Here is a 13,744-nt window from a genome sequence, read left to right as displayed (position 1 = left end):
TGTGCAAGACATATAAAATAGCATATAAGAAAATAAGTAGTGTAAACACTTCTTATCTTCTTTATATAATATATCATGCGCGCATCTTTTCTTATATGAATATTTAAAAATTATTTTTTTGCATTAATAATGAATTTATTTTACTAGCTCTAAGAATGATATAATAAACTTCATTTATATCTTGGTATGTTATATTATTATATCTTGATATGTTATATTACTTACCGCAACTTTAAGTTATCAAAAGTTTCAATAGAGATCCGCTGGTATAATAGTTTTAAAAGGAAGTAGTAGAAAAAATATTTAGTTAAAAAAATAATACAAATAATTACGGTTTATATAAAATTACATTAGGTAAACTTTGTCATTTAAAACAGTCAAATTCATTCCATAAACACTTGACCCAACTTTAAATGAAAGAAAAAAGTTGTGCTATTTCAAATAGTTCAAGAGCAATATGGGATGATTCTTCTTTGTTTTAGAGCAACTGGTGATAATAATTTAAGAAAAAAATGTACATTTTTAGCTATTTTTCGGTTGAAGGGATAATGCATAAATATCATTCTCAATTATGATCGAAATTTCTGAGACACGCTTTAACTTTATTAGGGTCTTATTATTTCCCTGAATTATTTTAAAATAGAATAAATACATCCTAAAAGCTGATGCGGCACAGAGAGTGTGCACAATCTCTTGAAGGCAAGTGATGGTTGAAAAAATTGGACACATGTCTTTTTTTAATTGGTAACTTTATAATTAGTTAGTATAAATAATTATTGATATTAAAACCTACATATATATTTAATTATTATCATTTGTTTCTATGCAAAATATTTATTTTAATTTCTTCCTCACTTTAAATTTTTTAATTTTTTTCTTTCATTAATTTCTTATCTTTTCACTTTTAATTATTTTTAAAACATTATGTGGATTCTTTAAAAAAAAAATTAAAAAAGTATTCTTTAATTTTAGCGTTTTAATTTTTTTATGTTTTATTTGATTTTTTAAAATTATTTTGATAGCCATTCGAAATTAAATAATTTGTAATACAAGCATTTGGAATTAAATTTAAAATTGGATCAAAAAAGAAAGACAAAGAAAATAACAAGAGTAAATAAAATTAATAGAAAAATAAAAGAGAAAATATAATGAATGAAGGTAAAAAACAATTTTAAAAAGTTTACATACAAGATTTTTTTATTAAAATAAAAAGTATGTGTATTAACTTAATTTAAGTACAAGATAAAGAAAATAAAAAGATTTAAAAAGAACTAAAAACTTAAAAAAATAAAATTTATTTTATTTTAAAAATAAAAATAATTACTGACGTGACGGTGAGTGTGTACAAACACAACCAACTTACTTGGTTGAAGGTGTAACGCCAACACAAAAGGTGCACGAAAATGCAAAAAAAAAGAGTCAAAGGGGGGGAGGTAATAGGACCTTAGTTAAATTAAGGTGTGACTGAAATTTCGGTCATAGTTCAGGGGGTATTTGAAATAAATAAAGTTTTAAATATCTTGGTTCTATTATCCAAGGTAATGGGGAGATTGTATTGGTATAGGATGAATGAAATGGAGGATAGCATCCAAAGTCTTGCGTGACAAGAAGGTGCCACCAAAATTTAAAGGCCAATCAAACTCTCACGTTCAAAAAATAAAAATTATGGAAGGAGGATATCGAGATAGATGAATAGACATAGTAAGAAAGATAAGACTAAAAATTAAGATATCAGATAAGATGCAAGTGGACTTGGTGGAGGATAAAATACGGGATATGAGATTAAGTGGTTTCGAACATGTAAAAATGAGATGCACAAATATCCTAGTGCAGAGGTGTAAGTGGTTGGCTATAAATGGTTTCAGGAGAGGTAGAGATATGATGAAAAAGTATTGAAAAGAGATAATTAAACAAAACATGATTATACAACTTCAGCTTACCAAAGACATGGTCTTAGATAGAAGATTGTGGAGGAAACATATTACGATAGAAGATTGGTATGTAATTTGTGTTGTATCACTTATTCTTCTATACTAATAATCGTAGTATTACTTTTGTAGTTTCTTGTTTCTTCGATTTCAGTTACTATTTATTTTTACTTTGATTATCGTATTATTTTGATATGATTATTATTTTTTTTAAGAATGCCACTATTAAAAACAATGCAAAAATCAAGGGATAAAAAATTGTCGGACAAGATCAATCTAAAAAAGCAAGGAAAAGATTATCTAGTCCATCTTTTTGTTTTTTTAATAGAAGACTGATCGATGGACGTTTTTTTTGCGCAAAAAATACAATTTTTTTAAAAATATGTTTTTAAAGAAAATCGATGCAGTCTCTTCATTTTTTACAAAAATTGTGGGACTATTAATTTTTAAAGTGTAAATTTATAATTGAAGAGTATAAATAAAAATGATGAAAATATTTAATTAAAAAGTATGGATGGTCGAGTAGTAGATTATCCAAAGCCATAGAAAATACTCGGATTTAATTCCAAATAGCTATATTTTTATGTATATTTCTTAAAAAACGACTTACTCTGTTGATTTTCCTTAAGAAAATTGATCCTTTCTGTCGGTTTTGACTCAATTTGTAGTAGTGTGTAGTAGTGTGTTTTGTCATGCCTTATTTGATATTTTATCATGGTTTTCTTCCCTCATGTATTCATCGAAATAACTTTTCTACCGCCATGTGATGATAAGGCTTCCGTACATATTATCTTTATCATACTCCATTAATAAGATTACATTAATTATGTTGTTATTATTGAATAAAAAAATTAAAAAAGAATAGACTTTTATAAATACAGGCAAATACTTTCTCCGTTTCAATAGTCTGTCTTATTTAGATTTGAGACAGAGTTTAAAAAAGTAAATAAGTCTAATAAATTTTATAGTCTTAAATTAAAAATAAGTAGAATATATTAAAATATCTTTAATTTTTTTGCAAACATATTATGTGGAAAGTAAAATTAAAAAATGATCAAATAAAGAAAAGAGATATTCTTTTTATAAAGTGACTAAAAAATAAATGTAAGATAAACAAATTAAAATAGAGTGAATATAAAATATGAATTACTTTACTCATAAAAACAAATAAATATATTTGAATATGTAGGCATTTCCAATTATTAGTTAGAATTTGAAATTTTCATTCATAAACACCCGTAAATTTCTATTAATACGAATTTCTTTTTTCTTTTTCTTTTTCTTTTCCTTTTTTTTTTAAAAAAAGAAGAGAATTCTAGAAAGAACTTCCATTTCTAGAACTGCACACCTACCTTTGCTCCTCCCCAATACAAAATCGCAATTCGCAGAGAATCGAATCACAAAAAAAAAAAAAAAACTTGTAACAATGGCGTCGGCAGGAAAATCACTGATCCAAACTCTAAAACGGTACTTGAAAAAGCCATGGGAGATAACAGGACCACAATCGAGTCCAGAATATGTATCCGCCTTACCAAAAGCTACAGAGTACAGAGTTTTCTCCCCTGCTACAGCACAAGCTCAAGCTATAATCCCTTCGTCAAATCCCGATACCGTATACGATATCAAGTACTTCTCTCGTGATCAGCGGCGTAATCGTCCTCCTATAAGGCGAACTGTTCTTAAAAAAGCTGATGTTGAGAAAATGATGAAGGAGAAGACATTTGATGTTAATGATTTTCCGAAGCCGTACTTGACTGCTAAAGTTGAAGAAGATTATAATGTTATTGGTGGTGGATACCAGAAATGAAGGTACCTATATCCGATATTGCTTATTTTTCCTCTCTAATTTTCGAGCTTTTGGCAACACTTTGTTTGGATGGTTGTTAACTTTTTGTTTCATATATCATACCATATTATATTATATTGTATTGATAATATTGTATTGTGTTGTATTAGGATAACGTTTGAATAAATTGTATGTTCTATGTCATTATATATATATTTATAATTTGAATGATAAAACTATAAGAAAAGCACGATACGAGTAGAGCTATTATAAAAAGATATGTTAAAAAATAAAATTGGATTATTAAATAATAAGTAAGGACAAAATCATAAGAAGATATGAAGATCACCATATGATAACACCAAATTGGTCGTTACACAAAATGAAACTTTTTATCGTTATCTAACTATATATTTAAATGAAATGATATAATAAAATTTAAGTAATAATCAAAATAAATATAATATTTAAATTAACAATATAATACAACGAGTAACAACCATCCAAACAAGGTGTAACTCTCTGTCTTAACTTTAATGTTTTACTTTTCTTTTTTTATCTGTCTCAAAAAGAGAAAGAGTGTCTCTTTTTATATATATTTATATTGAGTTTTTCAATTTCAACATTCTAACTAGCAAGTTTAATACTACAAGATTTAAAAGAAGGATTATACATATGTTCTCCTTTTTATTTCTTAAACTTCATATCCAACCAAATTAAAACACTTAACTGGGTGGAGGGAGTATTAGTTCTAGTGCAATTATCGATTTATTCTGTTAGGTATGCTTTCTTTGGAAAAATATTCTTCATGAAAGTATATTCAGTGGGAGAACAGTGGCTGGTTGCATATAAAAGTGGGTGATATATAGTAATCCTACAAGTTGTAGAATAAGGTATATATGAGGATGACGTTTTGGTGATAATTTTGATATTAAGAGTGGATATATAGCAATGTATAACTGGTTGATTGAAGCAAGTAATGTGCAATATATAGGAGTTGGTATATAGATATAAAGGAAAATGACATCTGCTCATATGTGATGGAAGTTTAGGGGAGTAACTAAATACGGGAAAAATTCCGGAAAAACAAACGAGTCTTGCCATGCCAAATGCACAATGAAATGATTAGGCGTTGGTTTTCAATCTGTGTTTTCATTTCATGAAGTTAGAACTTCTTGTTAGAGCGATTAGTCAATGCATGGTTAGCTTTGAATAAGGAGTGGAGACAGATACATGATATTGATTGATATTGTGATAGGATAAAAAAAGCTAGGTTCTCTATCATATCCTTCGTTGAAGGATGAAGCATGAGTTCACCAATTTAAGGAATATAATCTGTTTCGGATTTAATCTTTAAATTGCAAATGAGATAACCCTCAGGGATTGGCCTGGTGGCAATTGACTTGAGCCTTGGGGTTTTCTCCCTTTCAAGGTCTCAAGTTCGAAACCCACTGGGTGCAAACAATTTATGAGGGCCATCGGACTGGGTAAAAACCTGAATTAATCGGGGTGCACTTGCGGGAAAATCCTTGCCGAGGGCCTGTGCACCCTCGGGATTAGTCGGCTCTCTAAGAGACTCGGACACCCGGTGCAAATCATAAAAAATAAATTGCAAATGAAATACTTCAAAGAAAGAATTTGGTAAACTGTTATAGAGAAAGTCTATCATATAAAATTGTACAAACATTACACTGAAGAGTACAAAAGCTAAAAATGTTAGACGTCCACGAATGCAATTCTAGTGAAAAAGGGATGCTTTTAGAGCAATTGAGATAGCAGAATATATCCCAATTTTTTTTTATGTATTACATAGCCTTCAAGGGGTACCTTATCTTTTTTAATGAACTAAGGCATCAAGAAAATGCAAATAGAACATAGTACAAAAGAGGGGGATTTAATTTTGCTAGCTCCATAAACAAAAAATAAAAGACTATGCTATAACTAGGAAGATAAAAAATTCCAAAAACTTCTCTGGGCAATTTACAGGGGTTAGAAAGTTCCAACTGAAAAGACTAACTAGACATCTAGCTTACAAAATATGTGTTGGGGTTGAGATTCCATCAAAACATCTACGGTTGGCTCGTGATGTTGGATTTTTCCTGGTTATCCTAAGGTAGCCCTTGAAGTCAAAATTTTACCGTTGGGGTAAATAGTGTTAGGAGCTTAAGCGGCACCCTAGTTAGATTGTACTCCGTGGTTTTACTCTTTCACATTATGATTTTGACTCTAAGGTAGATGATGTGTACTTGCAAAATCTGTAACTTAGTAACCATTATTTACCAGTTAACATAATGAGTCATATCACAATTGTTTACTGTTTGTTTGCTTACGTATGTGCAATCTGGGAAAGGGAGGACTGTGGTTTGAACTTCTAGCAGTGAGGGAACTTTGGGGATTCCCATGGGTCACAGAGGAAGTTTTTATATGACCAAATTCTAGGAAGAAAGAAGACCAACACTACAATTTCCTATATCTAAAATAGTATTCGGTATACAAGACAAAGTCATTGTATATATTTCATTCACGGTGAGAACTTTACATTAAAGGAGTTAAGACTTTGTTGTAACATCTAGAATTGATGGCTTCCTATACTCTACTGAATGAGATGATGTTTTAAGAAGTATCAACCAATCCGTCTATACATACAATTTTTGAACTTAACCAGAAACATCTTGCTTAAAATTTCCACAGATGACAAATCTACTGTGATCTCATTTGGACAGTGGGAAAAAGGCAGCTACTTTAAATTCAAAAACATGTAGTTAGTGGTAGATGGTTTCACCAAAGTTAAAAGGAAGGATCCTTGTTTTTGAAGTAGAAGGCAACCAAGCTTCTTATTGGCTCAAAAGTTAAAACTTGAGAAGAAGAGAATGGAACTTGAATATTTTTCGCAGAATAGAATGAAGTACCAGATTATGGAGAAAATTAACAGTATAAATCAGATCTTAAAGAGGATGAAGAGTTTGCACAGAAAACTACTGATCAAAGGATTTCAAGGAAGCTACCAGAGATGAGGAAAGAACATGAAGGTGAAAATTTATCTGTCTATGGTTGCTTAAAAAGACGACAACACCATAATTTTCAAAGATGACAAATCTAACAGAATTTGATAACATCAACTAGCTAGCTAAAACTGCAAAGTGATAAAGGATCTAGAAGAAATCAAAATGGAATTGAAATTTTACTAGAATCTTTACAGGGAACTCTTGAGACTCTCTTTTATATATGAGAATATGTATGTCTTCATTGAAAAAGAAAGGGATTGGCTGCATGGACCATTCCTGGAGGAGGAGGTAGGTAATATTACTAAGCGTTATGAAGGAATTAAGGTTACTTAATGTTTCACCATGGCCTTTTTCCGAGAAAATGTTGGCAAATTGTCATAGGATATATACGTAATGCTGCAAGTCATTTTCATTTTTGTTCTGTTCAAGACTTCCAAAAGGGCTTCAATGCTTCCTTTATTGCTTTGACACCAAAGATATGTGGTATAGAAGAATTGAGGGATTTCAGAACATTATCCTTGAGAGAAGCATATACTTTATTGTTAAGTGGAGACCAACCTATGGGAAATCATTAGAAAACTGCTAATTACAAATCACTAATTAATGCTGTTTCAATTGTCAACAAATGCCTGAAAAGAATTGAGACCAGGCAAGGTTTGGACTCCTTGTAAACTGTTTTGGTGATGGAGTGATGATATAAGAGTTTGGACATAGACGGCGATCAAGAAGACATGTCACACATTTTTTATACTGAATTGCTGATGACACATTAATTTTTTGAGATGCAGTGGAGACATAACTGAAGTATCTGAGACTCATTCTGTTGTTTTTTTCCGGCTGCTTTTGTATTGCATATAATTTACCAAAAAAGTTTCTATACGCAGTCAATGAAGTTCTAAGCATTCAATGACTGACAAAGATTCTTGGTTGCAGAGTTGAAATTAGGAGGGGCTCTCTATGAGAAGGCAAGGGAGAAAAAAACCTTTCATTTGGTAAGGTTCGAAAAGATTATTTAAGAAAGAAAAGGCAAGGGAGAAAAAAAAAACTTTCATTTGGTAAAGTTCGAAAAGGTTATTTAAGAAAGAATGGAGGGGGATTATAGGCAAGAAACTTGAATCACATTACAACTGCACCTAGCTAGTAAAGTTGTATTGGGTAAAATTGGCTAGAGCGTCCTTCTCAAAAAATAAAAATTTGTCTAGAGTGCATGGCGCTTGTAGAAAAGGACATTTGGTGGAAGGATCTAGGGAAGAGAGGAGTTGTCAAGGATAACAAGGGTGGAGCTAGGCGCCCGGATACTGGTTCAGAATCCAGTAATTTTTGCTCAAATAGTATATTTATGTAGAGAAATTAATTAAATATGTACAAATATTAAGTTTAGAACTCAATTAATAATACTTGAAGTCATCGTTTAGATTCCAAAACCCATAAAGTTGAAATCATGGTTTCGCCCCTGCTCCCGAAGGAGTGTCCTCGGAAGCAGAAGAAAGGACCTCACCGAGAACACGCAAAGGAAGTTGTACCAAAGAGAAAGGATCTGTGTCCAGGTGACTCTAAAACTCCATGTCAGCAAATTTATTTAACAAAAAAATAATTTATATTGATTGGGTGACTTTGAAGGTGAAATACCAATAGTTGAGTGACTTTTGAGTTATAAAACAAAGAAAAGTGTCTTTGTAAGAGAAATATCCTTTGTTGAATGACGACATGAGATATTATCTCCTGCTATTCAAGATGCATGTAAATAACTTGTGATCCTTCTTTGGTGGGAATTCCTTTACGTTGTAGAAATGTAATTATGAATAACCCTTATGAACTCGTCGTGCTTATTCATTTATCTATTTATGCTCGGGTAGGAACACGTCGTGCTTAAATCTTATAAATACGTAGTAGTCGTCTTTATCATTCCGTACCTTTTAACATTCCCAAAGTCCCACCACTTCAATTAGGCACAACCTTCCTATATATGCTTTGGCGTGCAGATCAAATCTCTACGTTGTGTTTTGGGCCAAGAATTCTTTTCTTCTTTTCTCTACTGACATGAAAAGGGTGAAGTAGATGTTTGAACAAGAAGTAAACTAACTTCAGAAGAAATAAAGGGAAATGAAAAAGGAGAATTTGTACACGGAATTCACTAACCATCATCTGATAAATGCGCATAAATATCATTGAAAGAAAAGAGATGAAAAAGTCTAAGATAAAAGATTTTCTTATAGCTCTATATTATTTTATGAAAAATTATCTAAATACACATCTTATTTTATCATAATTTCTAAAAAATTTTACAATTTAAAAGTATTTCAAAAATTCCCTCTCTAATACGTCACTCCCTTTTCGCTGATACATTCCTCTCTTTCGGATACATTCTTCTCCTATGTATTCAGATATCTTATTCCCTCTTTAATACCTCTTTATTCCATTCATTCCTCTTTTATGTATTAGAATATCTGATGATATATCTGGAGGTTTATTGATGTATTTGAAATTAATAAATTTTTTAAAAAAATTGTAATTTAAAAAAAACAAAACAAGTTATTAATTATTTAACATTATAAAATTTACGAAAGAATGTTTCTTTTTAGTCATGGGTCGGTGGGAATTGCGGCTGTGGACTGTGGGACTGCCGGAAGAATATTTAATAATGGGAACCTTACCTATATATACTGATTTTGTGAACACTTTTTACCTTATCGATCAATATATTCCAATCTGTGATAATATAGAATCTACTTTAACCACTATATGCAGTGTAAAAAATATAACGGGCTTCTTATAAATGTACAAGCGATAAAAGAAAGAATTTTAACAAAAATGATTATATGTATATATTGTTATTTCTGTAATAAAGTTATCAAATCAGAAATAATAAAAAGAACAATAAAAACAGTATTTGAATCTAGAGAATTCACTATATGTCCTTAAAGAATTTAATCCCTTCAATGTACCTGAGGTTACGGATTATTTTCTGTCAAGATAGAACAGATAAACTATTAAAGAATTAGCGGTACCTCAAACTTCAATAATTTCAGCAAACTCAAAAGTCAGCAACAAAATCACAAAGACTCTACTTTGTTTGTAAGAAAATATATGCAGAAGAGAGAGAAATTTGATGTTTTAAAAATAAAAGGAAAATTCTTTATTTATAGACAATAAAGGATAGTGTGAACGAGTGTTTATTGTGGCTTATCGAAAAAGTCACAACCCTTCATAAAAGTCACAACCTTTCAGAAAAGTCGTAATTTTTCAAAAAAGTCACAACTTTTCAGTAAGTCATAACATTTCGGAACGGTTACAACCCTTTAGAAAAGGCACAACCTTTCGGAACGGTCACAATCCTTTAGAAAAGGCACAACCTTTCGTAAAGGTCACAACCTTTTATTTTTCATTTACATCTTTAAAACTCAACATAAATAATATATTGATATTGTATAAATAATTAAATATTATATAATTATGTATCAAATATATATGTAAGGGGTGGGATGATATATCAGTTTGGTCCCTCTCATTAATTAATTAAGGGTTAAATAATCAACTTCTTCTCCTTCCCCTTATTGTAGCTAAGGACATCAGGATTACATTTTTACTCTTTTCAGCAAAGGGTGAAGACCATTCATTTCAGTTCTTCACCCGTTTGGAGATGTGATATTAAAGTATAATTTGAAATTAGATTAATATGAAAGTTGAAGTTTTGTTTGAACATGTAATTTGAATTTCTTAAGTTGTATTTTTTTTTCTTAATAAATATGAAATCCACAAGTTTTAAAAATTATCAAAATTTTCACAATTGTTATACCAATTTACAAGCAAATCATAGTTCATAATTAAGATATCGAAATATTCTAAAGCGTTACATTGATATATCGCATATATTTATATTTTCTTTATTATAAATTAATAAATGTACGTTTGCGATTACAAATTTTCAAATACACATAATTTTATATCGTAAAGCTAATGAGATGTGAAGGACACGTGTCACACACTCGCACTATTAACCATTGTTTTGGTATGCTTATTGCTATTAGAGCATGGTCGGTTGGACTGAAGCATCTTCTTCTCTCAAATTGAACATTCTTCATTACTTATATTCTCTAAAAAAATAAAAATGTTGCGTACTATATTAAAACTCTTTAAAATCTTCATTAATTATATATATACTCTGGCTCATGGTTTTTTCCATTTCTTTCATATATTCTCTATATATATCTGCTATTGCTAGGGCAAATTAGTTTATAATATCCATGTTTCTTTCATATACCTACGTTTTATATAAGCAGATATTAATTATTACTCATTATTTTCGATAAGCAAAAAAGAACTATAGGTTTCTTCCATTTACCTTGTATTATCATTTCTTTGATCAATTTAATTTCTATCTTTAAGTCCTTATAATGCTTGTGATTAATTTTCATTACCTTATCCACTTTTTAATTTCAAACTTAGGGCTTACTTTTAATTATGAACAGCAGAGAAGTTAGATCTTATTGCACGTATATGTGTATACTCTTCTTAAATTCACACTAATACTTCTTTGGGCCATCAAACAGAAAATTGCAAAAAAGACATTTTATTAGGAATGATACACAAAAGATGAATACTAGAGAAGTAGATCCAAATGATAACGTTACTAAGATTCCAAAAAGGCCAAATTCAACATCATGGACAAGATTTAAAGATCCAAGGATCGTTCGTGTGCCACGAGCATTTAGAGGGAAAGATCGCCATACTAAAGTTCTTACGTTGAAAGGGCTGAGGGATCGGAGAGTTAGGCTCTCCGTTCCCACAGCCCTTCAACTATATGATCTTCAAGACAAATTAGGGCTTGATCAACCAAGCAAAGTTGTTGATTGGTTGCTTAATGAAGCTAAGCATGAAATCGACGAATTATCTCCACTTCAAATGCCTTCAATAGGAGGGACCGGGTTGCCTCTAACCGAGTTGTTGAAGCTCAAGAGTCCTACTAATGCAAGGAAGGACGAGGAGAAGATGGTGGTGTCTGATGAAGATAAAGTGAAACTAGATTCTCGAAATCTTGACCTAACTAATCTTCTTAAGGGAAATAGCAACAGCTTCAATTTTGGCCTTTATCAGAATAATTACTCCTCTCAATCAGGTATTTTCAATATTAATGTTGTACCACCTCTCTGTGACCAACATTTTATCCTAACAACCATGCTTTTTTTCCCTATAAAATCGATCTTTCATGTTATTTATATTATATGTTAAGACAAATGGTGTCGTTATTATAAAAAGGTGTAGGGGTAATCGGACAAGATGAGGGAAGCGAGACTGAGATGGTTTGGACATGTGCAAAGGAGGTGCGTTGATGCCCCAGTAAGGAGGTATGAGAGGCTGGTTGTAGGGGGAAATCGGAGGGGTAGAGATAGGCTGAAAAAATATTGGGGAGAGGTGCTTGGATAAAATTTGGCACAGCTCCATATTACCGAGGACATGACCCTAGATAAGAAGGAGTGGAGGACACGTATTAAGGTAAAAGGTTAGTAGGGATGAAGGTTAGTGGAGGATTACCATATTTTGTTGTGTATTGTACGTCTCTATTATCACACTATTTTGCTGTTATTATTGTTGTTTTTTTATTATAGACTTCACATTTGTCTTTCTTATTAATTGTTATGCTTTCTTTATTGTTTCTTCTTCTTCTTTTACTTGGGTTTGAGGCACTTGAGTCGAGGGTCTTTCGAAAACAACCTCTCTTCCTTCTCGAGGTAGTGGTAAGGTCTGCGCACACTCTACCCTCCCCATACCCCACTTACTGGGATTTCACTAGGTACGTTGTTGTTGTATTATAAAGATTTTTGCCTATAAGTCTCTCTTGACATGGGATCTTTCATATTAATTTATTGACAACGAGAATTAGGGAACAAAAAATAATTAATTCTTGTTCTTGTAATTAAGTATGTTCTTAGGGTTGATATCCAGTTTTTTAACCCATCACTAAATCTTGATCACTAATAAGCCTTTTTTTCTCGTAGTGTCTCTGCTTCATTTGGGAAGTCATCATGGATTATCAATACCACAACTCGAAGAAATTCAAAACTTCAATGCTATGCCGGCCTTTGCCTTCAACAATGTATAATATACCATCAAGTTCACAAGTTCTTGTGTATCCACCTGCAGGATTACCACAATATTTTTTCAATCCACAATAATTTGTTAAAATATTTGATACAAAAGAAGACCAACAAGGGTATGGAGTTCCAGTTTACTCCAATTAATCTCATTGATGAATTTTAATTAGAAAAAAAAAGAAGAAGGTATATGTATGATATAAGCAACATTTGTTTCCTATATTATGAAACCATAGGCTAAATAATGATCGGAAATTAAACTACCAAGTTGTGATCATTTCTTGTAATGTATGTATGTGTACATTGCACACAAGGTTGATAAGCTAATGTTAATTATTGGGTGGTAATTTATAGTACTCTACATATATATACGTGGCAATATCTTTTGGCAATTGGCATCCTTTTATTATTTGCACATTGCATTTTTTTCTTTTTTGCTTCTTAAGATACTATTTACATATAACCAAACCAGGTCGATCATTACACCACCAAGGATTGTGGTGAAGGGGCTGATAAGTACTCTTCATTTTTAATTAGAGATCTGGGGTTAACGTGGCCTTTTGGATACGTAATCACCTTTGTTAACTTTTCGGTGCAAATTCAAATTTGATCGAACCCAATGCAAATACTGAACACAGGGTGGGAACAATAAAAGGGTCATGAAAAAGCTTTATATTTGCTCATTTCACATTGCAATATGGTTAATCTCAAGCTATAGATATAACAAATTGGCATAAGGCTAGCTTGATGGAGTCTCTAAAAGATGTGTGATAGATTTGTAGCAATTTGGAATTTTGCTTGGGAGTAACAAAATACACCTTGAAGGAGTAATGTTAGACTTTAATCTCAAAGTGGCAACAAATGAAAAGATAGTTTGTGGTCCATGAAAATGAGATATAGTAATTAAGAAGAACAAAAAGTGGAAGTGGTATA

At 31.2% G+C, this 13,744-nt stretch overlaps 1 protein-coding gene across 5 annotated transcripts; it reads left to right on the top strand.

Moving 5' to 3' along the window:
* The first annotated feature begins 3,240 nt into the window (after positions 1-3,240).
* On the top strand, positions 3,241-13,158 carry LOC129874919 (transcription factor TCP17-like). 5 transcript variants are annotated; one of them, XM_055950306.1, is made up of 3 exons: positions 3,658-3,737; positions 11,270-11,835; positions 12,716-13,158. In XM_055950306.1, exons 2-3 carry the CDS (start codon positions 11,313-11,315, stop codon positions 12,817-12,819), a joined length of 627 nt encoding a protein of 208 aa, XP_055806281.1. In that variant the 5' UTR covers positions 3,658-3,737; positions 11,270-11,312; the 3' UTR covers positions 12,820-13,158. The 5 variants fall into 5 exon arrangements, 4 of the variants coding, with proteins under 4 accessions (XP_055806282.1, XP_055806285.1, XP_055806283.1 ...); XM_055950307.1 differs by lacking the exon at positions 11,270-11,835 and having other exon boundaries at positions 3,241-3,737; positions 12,716-12,830; XM_055950310.1 differs by lacking the exon at positions 12,716-13,158 and having other exon boundaries at positions 3,241-3,737; positions 11,270-11,311.
* Positions 13,159-13,744: the final 586 nt, after the last annotated feature.

This window comes from Solanum dulcamara, chromosome 11 (assembly GCF_947179165.1).
Source record: "Solanum dulcamara chromosome 11, daSolDulc1.2, whole genome shotgun sequence".
Taxonomy (NCBI): Eukaryota; Viridiplantae; Streptophyta; class Magnoliopsida; order Solanales; family Solanaceae; genus Solanum; species Solanum dulcamara.
The sequence above is the reverse complement of the archived record's forward strand: the minus strand, read 5'-3'. Positions and strand labels throughout refer to the sequence as shown.